General features: G+C 42.6%; 1 protein-coding gene across 1 annotated transcript in view; it reads left to right on the top strand.

The window, feature by feature from the left end:
* The first annotated feature begins 764 nt into the window (after positions 1–764).
* The window catches only part of MAN1A1 (mannosidase alpha class 1A member 1), a 139510-nt gene continuing 114757 nt past the window's right edge, over positions 765–25517 (top strand). The window contains exon 1 of the mRNA XM_056486650.1: positions 765–1442. Within this exon, the coding sequence (XP_056342625.1) occupies positions 852–1442 (591 nt within the window). The 5' untranslated portion in view covers positions 765–851. The remainder of the gene's footprint in view (positions 1443–25517) is intronic.

Below are 25517 nucleotides of genomic sequence, written 5' to 3'. Positions count from 1 at the left end.
GCATTTCCTTGCGCCGACAAACGATGGTCTTTTCATTGGTACTAGCATAGATAAAAAGTCGGATTTTCACATTGCCACAGATATATGCCTTACTTCCTTGGAAAAGGTGCACCTTTTGCCTAAAAAAAAAAAAAAAAAAAAGCCCTGTTTCCCTTACAAAGAACGGGTTAGGGCTCATCCTGACCGGTGGGTCGGGGGTTGCTCCGGTCCCGCCGTGCCCCCGGCCCAGCGCTCCCTGTGCACAGTGACCGTGCGCTCGCCTGTGCGCGCGCGCCCGCGCGGGGGTACACGCGCGCGCGGGTGCGCGCACCGGGAGCGCACGTGGGTGCGCGAGGGCGCGCCGCCGGCATCTGCCGGTGCCGCGCACCCGCCCGTCCCGCGCCGCCGCCGCCGCCGCCCTCGGGGCCGAAGCGGGCGGGCCCCACCGGCTCCGCCGCCGAGCCCCTCCGGCCGCGGGGGTCCGGCAGCGCCGGGGAAGCGCATCCCGCGGCCGAGCCCCGGAGCCTCCCGCCCCGCCCCCCCCGCCATTGGGCCGGCGGCGGCCCCGCCCCGGCCCGCCCCGCCCCCGGCCGCCCGGCAGTTCCGCGCGGGCGGAGCGGGGAGCGGCACCCGCGGCGCGGCCCGGCGGCAGCATGGGCTGGAGCTGACAGCGCCCGCCCCGCAGACGCTGCCGAGCGCTGCCGCCGGGGGAGCAGAGGGAGCGCGGCCGCGGGGAAGGGAAAAGTTGCCGCGTCCGCCCGGGGAAACTTTGTGCAGCCGCGGCGGGGCGGGGGCGGCGGAGCCGAGCCGTCCGGTGCGCGCGGTGCGGTGCGGTGCCTGCGCGGCGCCGGGGCTGAGGCGGCGCGGGGGTCATGCCCGCCGCCAGCTTGCTGCCGCTCTTCGGTAGCGCGGCGGGGCCGGGGACGCTGGGCGGCCCCGCGGGCAGCGGCGCGGGCGGCGGGGGCAGGAAGGCAGCGGGCCCCGGCGCGTTCCGGCTGACGGAGAAGTTCGTGCTGCTGCTGGTGTTCAGCGCCTTCATCACCCTCTGCTTCGGGGCCATCTTTTTCCTACCCGACTCCTCCAAGCTTCTCAGCGGCGTCTTCTTCCACTCGGCCGCCCTGCAGCCGCCGCCGCCGCCGCCCGGCGGGCAGCCCCGCGCCCCTCCGCAGCCCGGAGGCGGTCCGGCGGCGGCGGCGGCCGCGGGCGGCGCGGGCAGCCTGGAGCGCATCCGCGCGGACCACGAGCGGGCTCTGCGGGAGGCCAAGGAGACGCTGCAGAAGCTGCCCGAGGAGATCCGCAGAGACATCCGCCAGGACAAGGAGAAACTTCTGCAGGACGCCCGCGGCAGGAAGGAGGCGGGCGCCCCCGGGCTGCCCCAGCGCCTCTTCCGCCAGCCCGTCGGAGCCGTGGGGCAGGAGCCCGCCGACCCCGAGGTCCGGCAGAGGAGGGAGAAGATCAAAGAGGTGGGTGGTGGCGGCTGCCGGTCCCGCTCCGGGGGATGCGCCTCCACACTACCGCGCGGGGCAACAGGTCGCTGCCGCGTCTGGCGGCGGTGTCGGGGGACCCCTGACCCCTCCTGGCGTCCCCTCCCTGCGGGAAGGGGTCTTTGTGGCCGGCTGTCGCCCGGTAGCCGCAGCGCAGGTCGGCGGCGTCGCCCGCGGTTGCATCCTCGCATCCCGCGGTGCGTTCCCGCTTGCGGGCCCGCGCTGCCCGCTCCGTGCCGGCTGCGCCTCCCTCCCTCCCGGTGTTGCCAGTCCCTCAGCTGTTGCGCCGAAAAACAGGGAGCAAGCAACGCCCGGCGAGGGTTGGCAGGCTATGGGTCGCTTCGTGGGGCACCCGGGCTGGGGACAGCGACACCGGGAAGGAAGAGCGGCGCGGGTCCGCCTGCTCTCTCCACGGGCCGTCCCGGGCTCGGGCGGTGAGTGTCGGATGCCCGCGCGGGGCACGGCGCCCTGCCCGTGCCGCACTCTCGGCAGAGGCGCTGCCAGCGCTGTCCGGCGCCGGGCGGGAGCGGGGGCAGGTGCGGTGCAGCGCTCCAGGGGTGTCGCGCTCTGTCTCGGGTTCGTGCGGCTCGCTGTTCAGCGATACCGGCCGGCTAAAGAGTTGAGGGCGTTTGGCGAAATACAGTCGGTTTATGTTTAGTGGTAAAGTGTCAGAGCTGTGTGTGCTTTGACAAATTCCTTCAACCGCCTTTTTTCGGTTTTTCCTGCTGTTCGGTTGGTTCAGGTACCGGTTTAAATCCTTCCCTGTGGAAATTCTCCAAATTGTGTCTAGGTAATGCTGTGATGGGCAGAGTTTGACAGGGTTCGCAGGCAGAAGAAGAATTTCCTTGATAATGCAGTTCAACTTCCCATCAGTGCTGGTTGGTTTATTTATCGAACTGACAATTTAAGCTGCCTGCAGAGATTAGGGTTTATGAATTAATTAGTAGTATATTTTTCATGTTCTGTGGTGATGGAAATGAGATAGGCGTGAGACTTACTGCCGAGTATTTCAGTATTTGGGGAATCTGGTTAGCCTTATTTAAAATTATTTATTTTTATTGTGTGTTTGTAGAGAGTGCTTTGAAAAGTGAGTTGTGATAACATGGAGCATCAGATAGTAAGCTCTCACAATTATCAAGTTGTATTCTGTGCTCTGGAGCCCTTATGTCACTTTACCTATTTCAGCAAATTGTGTAGCATAGTTATAAATTGTAGGCAGTAATACCAATGCAAGGTATTTTAAAGGGAGAAACTCTTAGGAGTACATGGTACAGACCACATCCTGAAGCATGCAGAGACTATGTTGTCTTCTGGCTTAGTCATGCAGCCTCCCTGAGGCATGTGGAAAGTTACAAATACCAGCAAACTCTTTTACCAGCTCTGTGAAATTGCCATGTAGAAGTATTTAGAAGTAATGAGGCTCCAGACATGATGTACATGATTCTGTGGTACAGAAGACTGCAACAAGTAAACAGGAGGAGGAAGATAACACTTAAATATGCTGCTGTCTTGCTGGACCCACTGTGTGCCAGCTAGTCTGAGTTACCTTTTATTACATGTGGATATGCCTGTGTACGTGTACATACGAACATACAGCCAGCATCTTTTCAATTTCTTCTTTGCTTTCCTTTCCATCCTCTTTCTCCTCACTTCCACACAGCATCAGTTTCACAGTAGCCTCCCCAAACCAGAGTTTTGGCTGTTTAAGCGTAGGAGATGACACAGAGACTGCACTTAGTTCTAGATCTTTGTTTTCCTTCATACCTCAGTTTCAGTCCTCAATACTATGTGGTGTGCCTGGGAGTTTCTTTTCCTGTTAAATCACTATGTGACCTTAGCATCTTGGTTCCTTACTCGCTTTAGTACTTTTGCAGTACTTTGTCTGGTTTGGTTTTTGCCTCTTTCAATGAATGCTTTTTTTCTATTGACAGTAAAACAGTGTTTCTGTTCTGTGCTAACTTGCCTCACATTGTTTCATGTGTTGGCCTTTTTTGTTGCTTTTCTCATTGTCTTTTTGCAAGCTTTAGTCCCCTTTTTTAATATTGTTACTTTAGTGTCAAGATGGATTTTTAACCTGCAGTCTTTTTAGCTTAGTTTTAAAACTTTAAATAGTTTTAAACTGTATCTTTTTAAAGTATGAACTTTTGTACTCTAAATGCACAGAAGCCAGAATTATCCCTTAAAGTTCTTCCCTTTATGCCCGGTGGTTGCATGCTGGTGATGCAAACATAAAGAATCTTTCTGCTTTCATACTCTTTTGAGCCTGGAATTTGCGTCTGCATTGTCCGCTTTACGTTATATATCTAGAACTCAAAATTTGAAACTACTCTTGTGGGCATTTTTTAGAGAAGGAAGCAAGTTACTTTAAAGGAAAAGAATACCAAAAAATAAGGTTGTTCTTCCTTGCATTTCTGTTTTTGAAGGGCTCCGTCCCATCAACATGCTGACATAAAGCTGAGAGAGGAGATACCTTTAGAGGTGTTTTGTCCATTTGCTGTTTTAAATTTTAAGTTGATGTGTGTGTTTAGAAGTTCAGGCAATACAATATCATTTGCAATCACAAAGCAATGAAATGCCATGACCTTAACAGCATTTCTTAGCCAAGTTTTGTTCTAGAAATTTTAACCAGTTTTTCTACAGCTTGCTCTTTTATATTAGGAGAAAACAAACAAACAAAAAAAAAAAGCCAGGATGAAACTTAAACCAAGAGGGGAAATAGAACGGGTCTTGAAACTTTCTTAGTATTTAAACCAATATAATATTACTAAAAAGAAAAAGAAATGCTTATTGAGCAAGGAAAATACTTGTGGAAATGTGAAGAACTAGAGATCCTGTTGCTATCACTGCATTTTGCTCTGTCAGAATGATATGATTGCTCTCAAGGTCTGTGTGTGGGAACTGCCCTGCTGTGCTGTACCTCTGGGTCCTGGCTGTGTGCAGGTGTGTCTGTGCAGGGAAGGGGCCAGAGATACTGCTGGGTGCTGTGCTAGTCCTCTGTTTCTATTCTGTTGTGCTACAGGCAAACTCAGAAGAAAGAGCAGTACTGTCAGCAGGGCTTTCCCCAGTACTTCCTGTTCTTCAACTGCTGTCAGTTGCTTGTGGCTGCTGATTTTGTTTTTTTACACTGGATGGCCTAATGTTGCCTGCCCTGAGCATTGTCCTCATACAGGGTGCCTCAGGAAGGCTCAAGCCAAGAAGCATACTTTGAGCATACCAGCACACTTGCATTTGCCAGAACTTAGGTTCTTCTGTCAGTTCCTCCAGTGCTCCCATGACTTGGGCAAGGTCTGGGTCCCTGGTGTGCCTCACACTGGTCTCTGTTTCCATGTCCTTACAGGAGCCCCAGTTGTGGATGAGGAGGTTGTGTTTTGTATTCTTGCTCTACCCCACATTGCTTTGAGAGGTGGCCCCTCTTTTGAGCAAGTATCTCCTGTGGTATTCATTCCCTGCCTGGAAAAAAAGGAGGATTGGAAGGCAGTGATGATTCCACCCCACTCAAGTGCAATGTCTTCCAGCTCTTGTCACCATTGATTATGGCTGGACATCATTATTCCTGATGTCAAGGGAAGACTTGCAGGTGTGTAGGTAGTTGATACAAGCGAAAGAAGTGATTAGAAGAGGATGATAATAGTGGAGAGAGGCTATGAATGTAGGAGATGCATTATTTTAATTAGGAAAATCTGATTTTGAGTCTTCTCCAAGTCTTATTCCTATCTCTTCCAAGAAAAAAAAAAAAAAAGGTGCTGGGATTATTTAGATGCTAAGAAAACAGCAAAACCTAAGCTCTTTTTCTATCAGAGCAAAGGAATAGAAACGATGAATGAGCTAGCTCAGGTACTATAAGCTATATAATCACATTAGTGCAGTGCTCTGCCCAGACTAATTAATCCTGCTGAACAGCAAGCACTTGGTGCTGGTGGAGCACCATACTAATGCAGCTGTGCTGTTCTTGTACAAAGTAACTAGCTTGGAAACTGTTCACGTTATTGATCAGAGCTGTTTGGACATATTTTCAGGATAAAAGCCTCCCTGGTAAACTGGAATCAAAGTCTGAAGAGCATGGTCATGCAGTGCTTCAAATGCTTGCACAGCTCTCAGCTGTTGCAGTCATGTAGTACAAGCCCTGCAGAGAGGAATTTGAGCACCAGTCCTTTGAGCTCAACAGGGCAGTGGTTGCAAGTCCACAAAACAGACTCTGTAGCTTCCCTCCCCGTCTTTCTGTAAAGAACTGGATTGAGGTAGCATTGGTAGTGTGAATTCTGAAGCTTCCTAAGTCCTCAGTTTTCATTTTCTATGGGGACTTTTATGCAGCCTAGATGGAAGTCTCAGTAATGTTACAGGAATGCTCAGCAATATCTTGAGAAAAGAAAGCTTGTGAGCATGGAAATAAAGCACTAATCAGAGCTCTAATATCTGCTTGACATTAAAACTTGGATATAATCAGATCTATTCATTAACAAGGAGTGGTGGCAAAATTATAGGTGATCACTCACTGTAGAAAGGCAGCTGGCCCCTTGTGTCTTCCTGCATGCTTCCCCCAGTTGCTTTCCTACTGCCTGGTATCCTGGTGCTGCTGCTCAGGAAGGTCCAGTGCCAGGCTGGATGGAGTTTTGTTTCCTTATGAGAATGTTTACATAACAAAGTGAGGTCACTAATACTTCTTGCTATTGGGAGAGGAGAAGTCTCTCCATACCACTTTTGACTGCCTTCTCCCACTATCTACTTTCTGTGACTTCTACCGCATCCCTCCACAAGCTGCTTTGACTCAGTATATAATCTGAAAGCTGTAAGAGCAAAAAAAAAGACAAACAGGCTGGATTTCTGCTGAAATTTCTGTCAGGTTGGTGAGTCAAAGGTGTTAATGAAAGGGTTGACTTGGTGCTAGTTTTGGCTGTGGTGAAGAAACAGGTGGATGAAAGTATGAAATCTCTTTGAGTAGCTGTGTCTTAGCAGCTGGTGTCTGATCTTCTTGCCTAAGTTCTCCATAAAAACCGAATCTCTGCAATGAGGCTTTTGCAGAGCGAAATAACCTTCTTTAGCAGAATGAAGCATTTCCCTTCAGGAGGTTTACCTCCCAACCCCTCTTCTCATAACAGAAAAGGAGAAAGGAAATACAGAAGCAGGAATTACTGAAGCCCTTGCTGCTGTAGACCAATATTCAGCGTGCTTTTACTGAGACGAAGGTTGTGAGAACCTTCATAGGAGTGGGAGCAGTTAAAATGCAGCAGTTTAAGTATTGCTGGTTTGGATTTCAAGCACAAAAAGCCACATTCCCTGTTGGTACATTTCTTTAAGAACATGATTCAGTGAAAGGAAAAGAGTTGACATGTACTGAGTAAGCAATGTGGTGATTCCTGCCAGCATGCTGATGATGCAATCAATGTGTTTCGAAAGTTTTCCTGAAGTATCTTGTGACCTTCATGCTGATAGCTTACAGTTGTCATTAAGTTTGTTGAAGTTTAAAATTAGTCTTGTTTTTTTTTCCTCGCCCATAGCTTTGTTTATTTACTTGTAATCGTCAGTAGTGGTGGTTTTTTTTGTTTGTTTTTTTGTTTTTTTTGTTAGTGTTTGGTAGTGCTTTCCTTCCTGATAAATACTGTTTATTGTGGTTATTATTTTTTAATGGTTTTATAAAAGTCACTGAGGAGGTGAATAAAGTGCCTAAAGATGGGAATCCGATATGATGGTGTTAAGCTGGAGGTGCCTTATGATGTCAAAAATGTCACAAAACAATAAGTTGAAGTGTTTACTTAGGGTTAATGGCAATACAGGGTGCAGAGAAGCTTCATCTGTGTTATTGAGTATGATTCAGTGACTCTATTAAGCACAATCTTGTATCTGGCACTTGGCAGAATCTATGGAGAGCCAGCTCAACTTGCCGACCAGACATGAAGCTACCCCTGCTTTTGTTGGGTTTGTGGCCTGGCAGGGTAGGGAGCTGAAATGGTTTAGTGGAGGTCTGAGTACCGTGGGTGCAGTGGACCCCCACTAAGCCCTGCCTTTGAAAGGAGAGCAAAGAGGAGGAGAATGGTCTGAGGTATCTTTATGTTACCAAAATATGAAGTAGGGTATGTATTTTCCAAGTTAATGTTCCTCCTGCTAAGACCCCCTGGGTTCTTAGGGACCTTCCTTTTTAAGGAAGGACATTGTTTTAGGTGACTTGTTTCAGGTGCTGCTTTGTTTGGGTTTGTTTTTTTTTTTTTTTTTTGTTTTGTTTTTTTTTATGAGAACCTCATAGCCTCCCTTCAGTCAAATGATCTTGGATTTGAACTTTGATCGTGAGTTGGAGGAGTGTTTCCCTGTGTGACCATGAGCATATGTGATTGGAATAGGGTGTGTTGCTGGTTCATGTTTTTACAGCCTTGCACCTGTTTTCTGTGTGCTAAGAAGAATATTTAATTTTCCTATCCTCAGACTCAGTCTGTATTCTCAACAGGTAAATTTATCGAAACTAACTGAATGTCCTTTATAACTGGATCCTCAAAATTGTGGGGAAATGAAAAGGCTTTAAATGTTCAGTAGAAAACATCTGGCTTTCACAAAAAACAAAAACAAAACAACAAAAAAACTACACAACAAACAAAAAAAAAATCAACAAACAATGAAAAAAAAAAACAAACCAGAACAAGCACATGATTAATTCTTTATCTTTCTGTAAAGGCCAAATACAAATTCCTGACACACAGGACTCTTTTTTTTATGAGAAATAAATAAGCTGATGTAAAGATGTGAAGTAAAGCTTAAAATGGAATATCTCCTGTACTTTGGCAGAAGTTATATTCTCATGGTGTTGATTTTGTCTTTAATGCTAGTATAGCAGCCTATGGCAGCCAATTAATATAAAGAAATAGAGTAAATCATAATGTTATTGAGTACAGTTGCTTAAGGCTGTAGTTCTGTGCTTCAGGCAAACTAAAGCAAAAAAAAATTCCACCTGCTTATTAAAATCTACTGTTAAGACCAAAAAAAATGTCTTATCTCACTCAAAGAGCAAATAAGAGTGGTAGACATCCAAGCTTTGATACCTTCTTTGAATGTTAATGAAAACAAAGGATTTATGAAAAGGAAGTCATGGAGAGTCAGAAAATGACTCTTCTTATAGAAAATAATTAATGTCCTTGCAGAAAGATCTGTGTGACTGTTGGATAGACAGACCTTTTCTTGAAGTTGTCTGAAGCATACTGCTCTAAGGATTGCTGAGTGTGTAAACTTCCTCTTTGATTAGGTTGGGGTGGTTTTTTTTCTAGCTTAGGGAGCCAGCATGAGAGGAAATTTCTGTGGTTTTCATCTTAAAGATAATATCTTGATAAATGTTTCCTTTATTTACAAATAACAAATTTGTCTTCCTAACTCATTTGGCACAGTAAGAGTAATACTTCAGGGAAGTGGCTTTGATTCAGTGTTTGCTCTGTCTTAAGAGTGCAGCACTTACTCTGGCAATAAATTGCCACCTGAGGTGGTACAGAGATGATGAGACACTGTGTGTCTTTTTGGAAACAAACTCAAATATTCATATGTGTCTGTGTAAAGCATGTTTTAGACATTCAGTTTTGAAAGATTTCGTGGTCTCTTTCTAAGTTATTTATAGAACCGTCATTTTACAGGTGGGGAAGATAATTGGGGTGGCAGGGGGGAGAGAGACTGTAAATTAAACAATATAGGCAATGTACAAGATGCTGAATATACTGGTTGCTTTAGTGTGAAAACCTTCTTTATCCACAACATTTTCTGAGTTTTTTTTTCACTGAGTTGTTTGGGCTTTTTAAGTGCTGTAAAGAGTGTGTGCACACTTCTGAGAGGCATCTTCTGTTTTTCTATTTTCCCTGACTCTTTTTAATCACGTCTGCAAGTCTGTTATGAAAACATCATTGGTGAGTAATGAAGCTCATGCTTCCCCGACCCAGATTAAATGAAACCTTCCACAGAGCTGTGGTTAAGCCGCGGTTACATCGCAGTGCTTGCAGCCCTGCCTGCAGAGTCCAGGAGCTTGGCTGTGGAGGGGAAGCAGCTGGGATTTCTGGGGCTGAGAGCAGTCCATTGACTCACACAGGCTGCACAGGTTGTGGAGCAGAGCCTGGATACCTGGCTCCTGTTTGCTGTTCCCCACTAAGCCAGGGGCTGTTGCTGTGTGTCTTCCCTCCCACCTGTGCTGCAGGTCTCCAGCATGGGCATGTCCGTTCAGTAGGGTCAGTTTAAACCTGAGTTTTGGAGTGTGATTCACTTTGTGATTCACAATGACTGCACACAAGCAGCTTTGCTTTACCACTAAACTGCTGCTAAATGCATTGTTTTACTGCAGGGGGACGTTAAACCTGCGACTCTGTGGTTCTGTGTTTAGGTCACTAGCTTTGTAATCTTTTGAAGCAACACCTGAGAGCTGTGCTCCAGTGCTGTTATGAAGGAAGGCATGTAGGGGGTAGTAAAACTCCCTGTTTGCCTTTCTTGCATCTTGAAATCTTCAGTTTAAGCTCTGTTGTAACCAAGAAAGGCTTGCATGAAATAATGTCACAATTTGCTATAACTCTCCACGGTAAGCTGGTTGGATTTTATAGCTGGTGTTTATGAAGATACAGGTATTGCTCATTTTGATGCCTCTGATTTTAAAAGCTTTTCAAACAGATTGGATGAGCACATAACCTGCTGTTACATTCTTATAACTGTTAAAGTTTTAAGAATGTTACATTCACAGTCCTTGTGGGAACACTGAGATATGCAGTCACTTAGGCAAGGGTAACTACAAGTATAAAATCTATTTTCATTTGTCTTCCCACTCCTTCTTGGAAGCTGTATGTAGCTTGGTTTTAAACTTGTTTTTAGGAATACAGTAAGTGAGTGGACTCTGACTTAAATGAAACTTGGGCTCTTTCTTTTAAGGGCAAATCCCTAATCAGGTAACAAAATAGGTGAAAATCAGAAGAGATAGAAGGCAATACTGTGCAAAGGACCAAAATTATTCTGTGCAATGAATGAACCCATGACTGTGGAACATCTGGCTGTTATAAGACTTTCTGTGCATCTCAAAAATACTTCTAGAAGAATCAACTTTTTTCTCTGATACTGGGTCAAAACAGAAGTTGCAGTTTTAATGGAAAAGTATGCAGCTTGCACTTCTCATGTGAAGATATATAATGCTGGTATTTAGAGTAGAGGCAATACTATGTATTTTTCATATAAATAAAATAGAAAGAAAAAATGTCTGATTCTTTTTCCCAAAATTTTATATCATCTCACTTGTGTAGGGGTGATTGTATTGCCTGGCAACATAAACTCTCTTTTTCAATTATTTATTGAATCTGCTTTTAAAACAGTTTTTGCTTTTAAAACATTACAATAAAATTACATTGGATCAGTGAGGCTTACTTCTTTAATTAATATTCAGACCTCTGTGAGATTATTTTTTAAAAATATCTGCATACTTTTATTTCACGTAGTTCTCTGCTTAATATATATCTCTGCCTTTTGAAATTTCTTTTGTTCAGGAACTGCTTTCTTCCAAGGAAATAGGAAGTAGCTAGTGTAAAAGAATATCAAGCTAAAAAAAGCCATTTTGCTTTCAAAGTGTAGTGCTTAAGGAGATAGTAATTTTACTGTTCAATGATAGACACATGCAGATGCAGATCCAGTCTTTAACTCTGCTGTCACTTTTCTCACTGCCTTTGAGCACTGACATCTGTTGGTGCAGTGAATGGTGGTACTGCTGATAAAGCTTTGCCCATGCTGATGTCTGTGGGGAGATCTGTTGCTTGCTACTGTGGTTATAGTTCTCCACCCATCTGTGATTTTAAGAATTGCACTTTAAATTCTGTGTTGGACCTAGGTAGTAATACTAAATCCTTTAAAGAAGAAAAAGAGATGTTAATCATTTGCAGTGATGGGTTTCTGTGCCCCACCCCTATCATGCAACAGAAAGCCTAATTACCATTTAGAGAGTAGCAGAGTTATGCATGTTACTTGTTTAAAACATTTTACTACTTCAAAACTGCATGCTGCTTTCATTGTTCTGGTGAGATCGTCTGACGATCACCATGGGAAAAACTGTGCCATGTAAAGACAAACTGCAGATTGACTGATGTTTTTATGTCTTATTCTGTAAATCTCTAGAGTAAGTGTGGCACTGAACCTGAACTGACTGAAATAGAAAGGTGTGTGATCTTGTCAAGGGCTGAAGTGATGTCACAGATCAACAGGGGCAATTCAAAGAAATTGCCTTTCTGAAGAAAAGCCCATATGTCTCTTAATGCAGTTTCTTTAAATATATATAGATATATATTCATTTATTGATAGAGATGTATTCATATCTCTCTCCACATGTATGTTTTACATAAGAGTGAAATATGTTGTGCAATTTGTCTGTCTGTAGCTGAGAATGCAGTTTGTTGGGGACAAGCTCTGTGCAGTCTGAAAAAAGTTAAAGGCATAGGGTTTCTTTTGTTTTACAAATTGCCATTGAAAAATATAATTATATAATATTATAATTCTATTATAATATGTAAAAATATAATTATATATATGCTACAAGCAAAATCCAGAACATTAGGATGAATAAAGAAATCCTTGTGTTTCAATAATCAATGTTGCTCAAGGTAATTTTTTATTATATAAATAGAAATATTGCAGAAAGTAGATGTTCTCTGAAGAAGTTTTCAGACTTCATGCAAACAGTTTCCATATGTAGCCTTATCTGTAGGCATTATGCAGATTCAGTTGCTCTGCAGTTTTGCACACTGTAGCCCTATTTGTTCTTTTTCCCAACCTTCTGTTTACCATAGAGTTTTGTTGTTGAGGACAGAGATTCAGACTTGCCCCTGGACCTCTGGAGGGCTGGTCTCTTGCATAGAGCTGACTCCAAAATAAAATTGAATTGCTCCATCTGGTGCACTCAAGTGTGGAAGATCTCTGCAAAGAGAGACTCTGCAGCCCCTCTGGACAAACATATTCCAGCATCTGAAGACGCTTACAGTAGGATTTTTGGATTATTATTGTGTCTAGATACAACTTGTCTTGCTGCAACTGATGGCACTGCCTTGACTCCTTTCATTGTGCCCCACTGAGATGATCCTGGTACCTTTTCTCCATGGGTATCCCCTAAGTCATTAAGAAGCCTCTCTTTACTAGTCCAAGCATACACAGCTTCATCCACCTCTTTTCATAGGTCATTGTATTCTCCACCATTAAAAAAAATAAATAAAATCTCTAATTGTTGCAGGGGAGCTGAAAACCAGGAACAGGGCTTCCATTTGAGGCATCAGGAGCGTTGCTTCCCAACACTTGCATGCACTCATGCCAACACAGCCACTGTACAGTTCATCATTGCAAGGATGCCTCTTATTTGTGTTCAGCAGGACCCCCAGGACATCTGTTCCAAACCTAGTTTTTAGCCTGTAAGTTCCCCTTGTATTCTTAGGCATAAGACTTTTGTATTTGGTTTTTGTTTTCAAGAGTTGGTTGTCAGCTCATTCAGGTGGGAGCCCTCTTGTCCACCTCCCTGATTGCTGGAGACAGAAAGATTCATTTTTGACTGTTTAGTGCTGAGGCAGAACTGTGTCAAAAAGCCTGCTAAAGTCAGGGAGATTGTGTCTGCTGCACTGCCCTAATCCACAGAGCCAGTGGCTTCAGCAGAAGTAACTGGGTCGATTTGGCACATTTTGCCTTTGGGAAATTTCTCTTGCCGTTTGCAAGGGTTTTTTTTGTCCTTCATATTCCTAGAAATAGAGTCAAGGAGGTTCTGCTCCATTTTCTTCTCAAGGTTTGGAATAAAACTGTCTTGTTATTCCCCAGAATTCCCTTCTTGTTTTTTTTCTGAGTTACCAGTGCCTGTTTGGTTTGGTCCTTCATTTGCTGTTGATGTAAAGGCACCTCCTGTCCTCTGGCAACTTCCAGATGAGTTTTGGCTTCCTCTTCCCTGGTGGCCAGCCAGTGTTTCTGAGTTGCTGTTGGACACCTTCCCTGAGGCTTGTGCTCCACCTGAGCTCCTTATGCAGCCACCTTCTTCTCCTGTGTGGCACGTAGGAGATCAATGAGGTCTCCTGGGCACCTTAGCCCTACAGGGGATTCTCCCCTGGGATCCTGCAGATCAGCTCCCTGAAGAAACTGAGCTCATTCCTCTGCAGTTCAGGGTCTTATGTTGCCTTCTGCAGTTTTTTCAGGATGGCAATCTCTGCTGTCTAGCATTTAAATGGACTTGGGGTTTAGACACTTGTCGTTCATGCATCAGTTGCTTTGAAGCAAGCTTTTATCATGGGAGTTGGGGTGGGGAGGAAAGTGCCAATGCAGCCTTTCCTGGCTATTTTCCTGCCTCTCTGTTTCCGTGGGGAAGCCCAACAGGCAGCTGTATGTTAGATCAGCAGATGTTTTTTTATTAAAAAAAAAATGAGGAAATTGAGAAAATGAGGAAAATGAGAAAAACCGGACAAAGAGATTTGGTTAATACAGGGAACTGCCATTAGAATTTTTGAAATGCAAGCAACTGGTGGAAAACAGAGCTCTTAGCTGCAACTTTTGTGACTGTAGATGTGTGACTAGCACACTGACACAGTCTGTGTGCTGTTTTGAAGCATCTTTCCCCTCCATACCTCAGATCAAAATATCAGTCACCTGATGTTTATACATTGCAAATGAAGCTAAGAACATGAAAGTAATATAGTGTCATTTCAAAGTTGGTGGGTTTGGAGTTCATATTGAAATTTACATGGATGTCATTAAAGTAGGTTTAAAGCACAGTTCTGTCAGATTTCTTTTTAAGGGTCTAACTGCTAACTTATAAACATGTATTTTTTAATTAAATTTCCATCTGTTTTTTGTAACTTATGGGGTTTACAGGAGGAACTGTAAATATTTTTACAGTGGGATTGTACTGTTGAACTACACACTGATTCAGAAGAGTCCCACTCATAAGCATTTGATTTTCTGTCACTTTTGACATCATAAGGAAGTCTGGCTTTACAGAAGCATGGTTTTGAAAATGAAGTCTTTTTTCACACTGCCTCATGCTCAGTGTCCTGATCCACTAGTCACTTCTAAAAGGGTTGGTTTCCAACATTATAGAAATACATGAACATCCCTTCAATTTGACATATCTATTCTGATTTTGTGATGTGAGAAGCAAAGCTCCTTTTCTCTATAGCAGGGACTACATAACCTTCCTTTTTCCCCAAATTTATGATCCTTTGTTATGGGAACAGTGACCACACATAGTTTTTATTTGGCCCTATAAGCATGAAAAAGTAGCTGTTTAAAACCTATAATGAGTGCTTTTGGTAGGAACTGAGTAAGTTTGAGGAAAGGGCTTTGAGGTTTTAATAAAGAGTTAAACTTCTTTTAACTTTCATTAGACTTCTTTTTCTTTAAATTTTCTACTTTACCTGAGTATGGATATTTAATTTCCTCAAGAAAGTGAGTTATTTTGGGTATTGTTCAGCAATGCAAAGCATGACCAGTGCCTGTGTCCACTTGTACATATTTGATCAGTGACTTGAATCAAAAATTCAACATTTTCCTATGAAGGCTGACCCTCTAGTCTAAGCTAGTGAAGTCACACCATTTTGATCTCTTGCATGTGCAAAGAGACTTTTAGATGAACCTGGTGGGCACTGAGAGAACATTTTCTTTGTCAGCTGTAGTCTTGATCATAAGAACCTAGGAGGACACCAATATCAATGGAGCTATTTTAGACACACAGTAGTGCACTGCAAGGTATTACATGTGTTCCTTTCAGAGCTCCTTTGCAGTAGCTTCATGGTGTGCTAATATCCTGTTACTGTGTTCTCTGATGGGGGGATTTTGCTGAGTCTTTTGTTTGGGCATAGTGTTTTTGTGATGCCAGTTTTATTCTTTATTTTTCCTGGGGAGTTTTTCTCACTTCAGTTTCCTGCCACTGTTTGCAAAATGTGTGTTTTTCTAAGGAAGGCACAGGAGCAGTGGCTGATGCCAAAGACAGGTCTCAAAATCAGCTTGAAAAGTCCCCTGTGTTCGTGTGAGCAGTGCAGTGTAAATAAATGCAGACGTGATCAGCTACCTCAATGCCAAACACACTCAAGTGTCTGTTTTACCAGCCTACCTTATGTCCACATACAGAAACATTCCTTGGGAATGCTGCAGCATCACCAAAAATTATTCTCTTGTGCTTGGTAACTTGGTTGTCCTTAATCCTGTGTTATGTGGGGAACTTCTGCAGGCTGTGAATGTGCTGTTATCTGGAAGATAATAACTTATTCATAATTTCTCTTGGATATTCCTGCTATGCTGTAATATCTGGTTTCAAATATGCTGTTTCTAGGAAGCATCCTGGGTGGCATTGTACATGCTGTAATCAAAACAAGAGGGAATTTGTTACATGGTATGTTTTCTTTTCCCTACCCCCTCAGTCCCACTCAAATTTCAACTTCAGCCTTTTCCTTGGACTTGACGAAATTCCCCAAAGATGTTACATATAAGGAGGAGAGAAACTTTTCTGATGGGATAAGAGAAACTTGATCATCTTTTGTTTGAAAACTTGTAACTGGGAACATCATGAATGAGGTACATTCTACCAAAGAAACCAGCATTTAAGAGCATTTGCAGTAAAGGAAGATTTGTACACATATGGATATATAAATCTGCATGTGTGTTAATGAAAAAAAGACTAAAAAAAGCTCATACCCTGCTACATGGAGTTATTGCCAAAGAAGTAAACTCAAATTGTAATTTTTACGTAGCATGCTTTTCTGTAGCATGAGTATGTCTCAGCTGTTCCTGCTTGTATGTGAGACTGGAGCCTGGGAAAAGCCCTTGTTTTGGCTGGTGAGTAGGGAGGAAGTGTTTGACAGCTCAGATGATGAAAGGTAGTTCTTGAAACTTAGTATATAACTGTATATAAAGGTAGACTGATGACCATTGTATGAACTCTGATTAAATGTATTATTCATATCATTTGCCTTTTGCCCTTTGGACTGCTAGGGATAAAGAATAATTTTGGTCTTCAGAAGGGCTATTACTATCTAAATATAGACCTCTTCGGGCAGGAGCAGTATTTGCTTGCAAGTTAGAATGTGCTGAAAAACAAATTTTATTCACTACTTTACAGCTTACTGAAAATTCTTTATCAGCAGTTCTCAATCAGCTTATTATACAAGGTACTTTGTAACAATTAATTTCTACAGTTAATTCACATAGTTAATATCTCACTTTGGGACATCACTCAGTTTCATCGTCCTCACCAGCTTTTGTGAGATGGTTGCTATTACTGGAGTAGCAATGACCTCAGTAGTACCTCTAGGTGAATTTAGAAATAATTTGGGCTTTTATAACAGAATTTAATTTCTTTTAGGATATGTCTCAAATCCACTTGCTTCTGTTTCTACAGAAAAGTAGTGAAAATATATATTGTGAGGAAAAAAATTATTTTTGCATCTTCATGACCTTTTAAGACCTGTGCAGTCAACCACTTTCAGCCAAATCAGCACAAACTCATGTTCTTTTTATACTCTCTTGGACTTTGGCACTACACTTAAAATTCTAACCAGCCATAGTTCTGCCAGATATGAGCTGGAAGCAAATTCACCAAAACCCCACTGCTTTTTTGGCAAACATTTTGCCACTGAAAAATCACCTCTCCCTGAAGTCACAGTGTGTATGTGCTGGTGTTACTTGTAGAATAACTCCATGTAGAACAACATGTGCACTTGGTGCCAAGCCTTTTGGAGCACAGGGGCAAATGTTTCTGAAAGTCAGTGAAGATTGTGGAATATTTGTACTTTTCCTTGAAATTTGGGCAGAGGTTGAACATATATTCCTTTATTTACTTTGTAATGTGGACTAAAGCCAAGCTAAAACTGTAGTCCACTTTGATCTGTAAAAAACATACCTTCCATGAACAAATGATTACAGTAGTTTGCTTCCAAGAAGAGTGCTAGTGCACAGAGATGGAATCGCTGAAAGATCCCTCCATCTGGGGTGAGGTATTGAATTCTCCCACTGTCTACCTTGTAAAGTAACTGTGACACGATGGCACAGAACCAGCATTTCCCAATGATTTCTTAAAGCATTCTAATGTCCCTGCATTATCATTGGGAATGAAGGGGGGGAATTAGAGGGAGCACTGCAGTGAAAGTGGTTTTCCCTTCTTTATGGCTGTATTTGTCACTTTCAAACGTAGCAAATGATGTCCACACAGACTGCTATTCCTCCAAAAGAAAGCAGTAAACAATTTCTCTTTAAATCAATGAAAAAGGCACCAGACTGCAAATATTAAACAAGTTTTTTCAGAGCACGTGTTTTGGAAGACTGTAATTTTTGAATTTGAGTTTGTTTGATATTGTCAGAAAACTTCAAATACAGACATATTTCTGATGTGCTGCCTCTCTTGCAGACCCTTCATTTTACATTCTGCTTGACAGTGCCTTGGGTTTAGTCTGCAGTCTGATTACAGCACTCACTTGAACCAGCAGGCAATATTGACTTTTGATGCTGACTTTATAACTTCCTCAAAAAATGTAAAATACTTGCTCAATATTTAAACTTGATAGTTTCTTACTCTGGCATCTGGTTATTACCTGTCATTAGCAGGTATCAGGGGCATCATATATAAGGTAGGCATGAAGTCAGGGTAGAGAAATGGAAAGTGTGAGCTGCTGCATAATTTAATTACAGCAGTGTGTTGTGGGACCAACTCTCTGGCCTTCCCTCTTTGGCCAGAGGTCCTGATATGAGACCAGTTCCAGTAGCACCATGCACCAGAGCAAAGCCTTCTCTCCTGTGTTGTACAGCCCAAAGGCTTTCCTGCCACATCTCACTGCTCTTGAATGGGACATGAAAAGCTCCAGGCTTCAGCACTCCAGCTGTGGGCCCTGACTGGTGTGACACTTCTGGAGGGGTCTGCTTTGATGTAGCTGGAGCAATGGTTAGTGACCTATTTCAGAGTCAGAGACACATGAACACACTGCTTAGTAGCTCTTGTCAAAGCTACTACACTAGTACGTGTAGAAGGACTAAGCTCAAAGCTGATTTTTCCTCAAAGAAATGACAGCCTTAAAAGAATATAGGCTATTAATGGGTACAAATAGAATACAAGGAAATGAGTCTCTTCTGTTCATCAGGGTAAGGCAGTGATAGAGTTGGATTGTTTGTTTTTACGACTGAGAGATGGGACAATAAGATTTCCACTTCAATATTCACATCAGCACTTCATTGCCTTCCTTAGCGACTGCAGGTAAATTTTTAACTCTCAGTTAACCATGTCAGCTACAAGTTTGCAAATATGCTTAACTGATTGTGGTGGGCACCTGACTTCCCTGAGCAGAAGACAGGTGCCTACCAAACTGGTCTATCTCTTCCCTCCTCAGCTGAACAAGTGAGAGAGGATAGAATGAAAGGCTCATGGTTAGAGATAGGGAGAGATCTCTCACCAGTCACTGTCATGAGCAAAACAGATTCAACATGGGAGATCAAATCTGATCAGGGTAATGAAAAGTAAACCCAAATCTTAGAATACCTTTCCTCCATCTGTCTTTTTTTTGTGGGATTAGCTTTGCTGCTAATTTTCTCTGCCTCCTCCCCCTCCAGCAGTGGAGGGGACAGTGAATGGGATCTGTGGCCAGTTCATCACACTTTGTCTCTGCTGCTCCTTTCTCCTCAGGGGCAGGCTGCTCAAACTCTTCCTCAGCCTCGGGTTCCTCCAGCAGAAAACAGTCTTTCCCAAACTTCTCCAATATGAGTCCTTCCCACAGGCTGCAGTTCTTCATGAGCTGCTCTAGTATGCACTTTCCAGGGGTGCAGTCCTTCAGGAACAGACTGTTCTAGCTTACATACAGACAATGATGTTCCATGGTATGGAATATTCCAGTTGGGTCAGCTGTCCTGGCTGTGCTCTCTCAGCTTCTTGTGCACCTGCTGTCAGAGTTTGGGAAACTTGAAAAGTCCTTGATTTGGAGTAGTACCACTTAGCAACAATGGAAACATTGGTGTGTTCAACGCTAGTCTCTTACTGAACCTTAAACTCAGCACTGGACCAGCTGCTGAGAAGAAAATTAACTCCCTCCCAGCCAAAATCAGGACAGCAATACGTGCAGGTTTGCTATTCCATGTGCTTGGCAGCCCTAAATCACTGGACACAGGGAATGATGAATTGTTATGATTAACAGGAAACAACTAGGATACATTGTGTCCTACTCTAAACAAATGATGTCAGAACCTTCCAATGTGTCCTGGCTTTAAAACAAACTTAAACAAACTAAAAAGATTGCTAATTACAGATCCAAGCCACAATGTTCAGATGAGGTCTCTGTGTGTGGTCAGTCATCTCTTCTGCATTGGAGAAAATGCTTCGGCATTTTGTGAAAGTGAGCAGACAAAACTGACTTAAGTTTTCTTTCAAGTGGTCATTACAGGATGGAAACCTTGGAATGAAAAACCTGTGTAGTTTTACTGTGTTAGTCCCAAACACAGCAGCAGAAGAGCACTGGAAGAACTGAGAAGTCTCAAATTGTTTGATGTCAGAGTAAATATTTCATGTTTTTGTTAAAGCGTAGTCTCAGACCAACAACTATTTCTGCCTCTTTCTTTTTTGAACAGAGATATTGTGAAAGAATAAGTTCCAGGAATGAAACATATTGCTGTTTTGAGAAGGTTGTAAGAAGCTGTCTAAATAGCTCATGCACTCAAAAAGGAACTTTGTGTAGCTCTGGTGAAATGTTATATCCTTAGAAGGACTGAAGCCTCTGCTGCTCTAAACTGTTAACTCTAAAGCACGTTAATTTAACATGCTAAATGTCATATTTGAATCCTTAGAAGTTAAAAGTTCTGGATTTCTGTAACTTGATTCTGAAATGAGTAAATGTATGGAGATCATAGGCAGATAACCTGCCCCTCACTCGGAGTCAAAAATTGCTGCCCATGAACATGGTGTGGAAACTGGATACTATGATAACACAGGGCTATTTTATATAAGGTTTTTATGGATGTATCTAATTAAGTATTTCAGAGATCAGAATTGCTCACCCATTTTAGAATGCAGGCACTAAGATTTAGAGCACATTAGCTTCTTCTAATTCAAAAATAGTAGATAATTAGAAGGAAGTATATCACACATTTCAGTCAAGTCTATTCTCCACTACAACAATCTTTACCAAAATGCATAATAAAAGCTTACTTTGTTTCAAAATTTTAAGATTAAATAGAGTCCATGTTTTTTAGGAAAGTACTATAACTGGGGAAAAGAGGTAAGAGTAAGACATCAGTTTTTATGGTGTACTTAGTGGTGTTATTTACATCTATTGTGAGAAATATTCCTGTTTGTTGAATAGAAGGCACATCAAATGAAACTGCTAGGTGATAAAATCAGAACAAGCCTGTTCTTTGCACGTCATGTTGCAGAGCTGTAGAGTTCTTTCTGCAGGATGTTGGGAATATAAAAAATTCAAACAAGTTCAGAAAACAGTTAAGTAATTTCGTGGAAGAAAACTCTACTGGGCATTATTAATCATGCAAGCATCACATCTGGCTCCAAAAGTCTCCTACACTCAAGCTCTGAGCATTCTATTACTCACAGGAAGTGTTTATTGCTTGTACTATTCATAAGCATTTGTTAGGGCTAGGAAACTGTAATAGATATGCATTTTAGACTCTGATCTAGGGGTCATTTTTGGTGTTGGGTATCTTCTGAGAACTGAAAAGGTTGTTGCCTGCCTTGTACCGAGAGAAATCTGTTTTAGAGACAGGAAAAACAACCCAAGAAAAGGTACTGAGTATAGTTATTTTTATTGTTTCAGAATGGCACAAACAGAATTTATAACTTTCACAGAGCTGCATTAGTATTACCCAAATGCTCAGTTAATGAGCTATAAACATGGGGAAAGGTCTGCTCTATCCAGTATATATTAAGACCTCAGGAGGTCCTTTCTAGCTGTTCCCTACCTGCAGGAGGGAGAGCACCCATGTTTCCCCTCACTACATTGATAATGTGCCTTCGAACACCTGATTTGTATTTCCTTACATTCCCTTCTGTTCTTTGCTTTCCAAGTTCTTCCCATTTATCATCCTCATAGCCTCCCAATTAATCAGGCTGGTTTCTCTTTTCTCTCTGGCCCCAATCCTGTTAAAAGCTGACACTGTGTTATCTCCAGCACCTACCTGCCCTTTGTCCTGTTGCTGCCTTGTCAGGGTGCCATAGGGCAGGTGAGCCATCTGTGCTGCTCCCCCTCTGTTATCTGCAGCATCTCACACTTGGAGATGCTCTTATCTCGCCAGAGGTTCCTCCAGCCTGGCAGTGCCTTTTTTGGGCTGCCCTGCCACCCACAGAGTCTGGCAGTCTGCACTTCTGTGCACCTCCACCCCCAAAAAGGCTGCAGAGTAATGCAGTTCACACATACCTCAATGTTTATGTAACTGTAGGTGTAGCTGGGTGTTTCCTGAAGCCTTTCTACAGGGACAACCACGGCTGTTTGCACTGGAGATTAGGGGATTTGGAAGCTGGAAAAAGATAAACTTGCAAAAGGGGTTGGGACCAGAGCTGGATAGAGAACATTCCTGGTGGAAAAATTTGAGATTTAGGGAAGAAATATGAGACAAAAGACAATATATTTATTTTCAAAAAGTGCTTCACCCAAAAGTGGAATCTTCAGAATTTACAAGAGTTGCTCGTGGGCAGGCGGTAAGCCAGAAATGAAAGCTGACAGGACCTGTCAAGTAGGCTGCTGGGGAGGCTCAGCCCCTGCCTGCTCTGCTCCTCAGCCATCAGCCTGCCTGGAAGGAGCTTGTCAGATTCATCTTTCTGTCCACAGCAAGTGAAGTTGATGTGGTTTTTGCTTGTATATGTTTGGTTGGTTGATTGTTTTCCATGTGTTGGGGGAGAGCTGTTTATAAACACAGGCTGTGGATTTTCAGCAGCAAACTTGATCCCTGGCTTTACTCTACCAGACACTTTGTAGCTTGGTGACCTAAGTATTTTTTTTTAATTATTATAATGATTTGAATGTTTTCTTTTCACTTCTTCCATATAATTGTGCTTATCTTTGAAGTATATCTTAGAAAACAGCTGCAGCAAACTCCTTAGATTATTCTCATAAAATGATTTGGGTTGGAAGAAACCTTAAAGATCAACTTGTTCCAAGCCCCTAAAGTTTCAACTTTGGGCTGAACTGTCCAAAACAGTTTGAGAGGGAGAGCAAGGCTTTGTCTTGCCTGTACTGTAGTTTACTTTAAGTACTCCAATTGATCTCCTTAAGGAATCTTGAAAAGCAAATGAGGAATCAACAGAGGTTCTGTGAGACTTGTGTGGTTTTACATACCTGCCTGAAAAAAACAAGAGAATTTAAAAAAAAAAAGAAGTGTTTGGAAAGCAAGTCACATCCACAATTTTTCCTGTCTCTCAGTAGCTGGCTTTCCTATTCATTCTTAGGAGGGGTCAGAAATTACAAGTAGTTGTTGAATGCATTCTATTATGGAGAAGCATTGCACTTTCTATATTTTTTTATGATAGCTGATGTATATGTTGAGAAACTATAAGTTTAGATGGCAGTGAAAATTTTTGCTCATTGTGGGAGATGGAGTTGTTCAGTCTGGAGAAAAGGAAGCTCGGGGGGATGTTATCACTCTCTACAACTGCCTGAAAGGAGGCTGTAGCAAGGTGAGGTTACTCTTCCCCAGGTAACAAGCAATAGGACAAGGGGGAATGGCCTCAAGCTGCACCAGTGGAGGTTTAGGTTGGGTATTAGGAAAAGCTTTGTCACAAAAAGATTGTCAAGCACTGAAACAGGCTTCCCAGGGAAACCCCATCCCTGGGGGTATTTAAAAGATACGTAGTTGTGATGCTTAGGGATGTATTTTATTGGTGGCCTTAGCACATCTAGGTTAATGGTTGGACTTGGTGGCCTTAGAGGTCTTTTCCAGCCTTAATGATTCTATGACTCCATAAGAAGTCTCTACTGGGTGTGGGTGGAAGGTATCTCCTAACAACACCACATTGCTTGAAGGTCATCATGGCATTATCTGTCTTATAGATAGTGCAAACTAAAATTGTGTTCCAATTGTGCTGTGAAAACTGCATTTGATGCACTTTTTGTTAGCAGCTTAGGAAATGCAGTATGAAGTTTGGGCCTCTCTGACCATCTGCTCTCACAAATCCTTCAGTATCCTGTTAGGTTGTCATTGTATCTCCTGGCAATGATTTTTGAGTGTTTGCCTTTTCAGTAACAAACCTAATTGTTTGTGTGTTTCATTTTTTCCTTTTATCTTTCACAAATGCATTAATGAAAAATTCTTGCTTTTTCCAGGTCTTGATTTTTATCTTGTTGCCTATTTTTCAGCCTTTCTATTGAGGAAAATACCTCCATGCCTCTTAATTGAATCCTTTCTTTTTCTTTTGTATCCTCTTCTGCCAGGAGGTGTTTGGAACAGACCACTAGTATCTTTCATGGCTGTTTTTATCTCATAATGGCTTGTACAACTGAGCATCTGATTTCTTTTGACTGTCATGAAAACATGATCACAGGCATTCTCCATAAACCTGTGACAATTCTTTCCAAATTCACATGGAGCTGATGAACTATTAACCATCCTATCTATGATTTGGTATATAATTTATAACTGCTTATTGCTGAGAAAAATTTGGATATATAAGAAAAATACTGTGTAAAGCACTAATATGCTGTGTATAGCACTGGAATGGATACTACCTAAGGGTTAAATTGATTTTAGTACATAAAAGCAGATTTGTTTAGATTTTTGAGTTTTTTCTTAAGCATCATCCTTCCACAAAAGGATCCATGGCATAGTTGTACTTTTCAGTGTAAAGGCATTATTTCCAAGGTGCCATCATTACTCCAGCCTGACGGGAGGAAATATTGATACCAGTAGGAACATTTCACCTGTTGGGTATGGGGAAAGTGTCTTATTGCTCTTTTTGCAGATATGTTTATGTGAACTGGAAAGTTAATTTGCCAATCCAGCCACTGATTTGTATCACATATATACTGTGGTAGTGGAATTAAGCAGTCCAAGTGTCTTGTATTTGGAGAACTTGACCAGCACTGATTGTGTCAGGATCCACAGGCCACCTAATCAAATAAATGTTTCAAGAGAAAAAAAAAAGCCACACAAAGAATGGTAATGTTTAGCCAGCTTACAATATCCATTTTGAATACTGTGATAAAACTGCTGAAGGAAAATAGCTGATACACATTTCCTGTTTTGGTGGTTATTTCATTGTTTGCACAGCTAGATGTGATGATTAATTTGCAGCAAGAAATTTTCATCTTAGAAAAGTTGCTACCATGCAACCCATGTTTCCTGGAGATAGTTTTAGGGCTGCAGAAATAAATATTTCTTAAAATAGTATGTTTTCTGAAATCAAATGTAGCCCTAGAAAAGCTGTTTGATCAATTCTGACCAAGATAGGTAGATGTAAAAGTGAAATGGGCAGAAAGCATGAATTTGTAGATGACACTGGAACTTCATCACGTTTTGCTAGGGTCTGACTGTCTTAAGTGTTCTTCTTGGATCTCTCTGTACTAGTGCCATAAGCAGATATCTCTCACTTTCTGTCAGAAATGAGCTGGCAGTGTTTTGCATAGCTGATGTATTTCTTTCAATATAGAGAATACCTTGAAATATTTCTGAAGGCTGGGAAGAGTCTTTAACAATTCATGATTTTCATCTGGAATATTTTAAACAGCCACAGTCTTGGGCTGAAATTTGACTTGTGTCCGTGTTGATCGGGAAAAGCAAGTCAATTTCCTTGCCCTGTAAGATGTGCATAAATGTGTGCAATGCATACTGAATTTGGTGGGATTGCAGGATAACTTGGTCTGGAGCTATGAGAAGGTCCTGATCCAAGGTCAGACAGGGCTGCTTAGGTCTGTACCTCCACAGTGCTGGAATCCCCCAGAGCAGAGCTGGCACAGCCACCATGGGCAGCCCCCAACTCTGCCTCCCTGGCCCTTGTCCTTGTGCACCATCTGAGCCCTGCTAAACTTCATGAAGTTCTTGTTGGCCTGTTCTCCAGCCTGTTTTAGCCTCTGCCAACAGCAGCCCTGGCTCCCAGATTGGATCTCCTTCCCCACCCCAAGTGGTTGCTTGAAGCTT

The sequence above is a fragment of the Oenanthe melanoleuca genome, chromosome 3 (assembly GCF_029582105.1).
Source record: "Oenanthe melanoleuca isolate GR-GAL-2019-014 chromosome 3, OMel1.0, whole genome shotgun sequence".
Classification (NCBI taxonomy): Eukaryota; Metazoa; Chordata; class Aves; order Passeriformes; family Muscicapidae; genus Oenanthe; species Oenanthe melanoleuca.
Note: the sequence above shows the minus strand (reverse complement) of the source record. Positions and strands in the feature narration are given on the sequence as shown.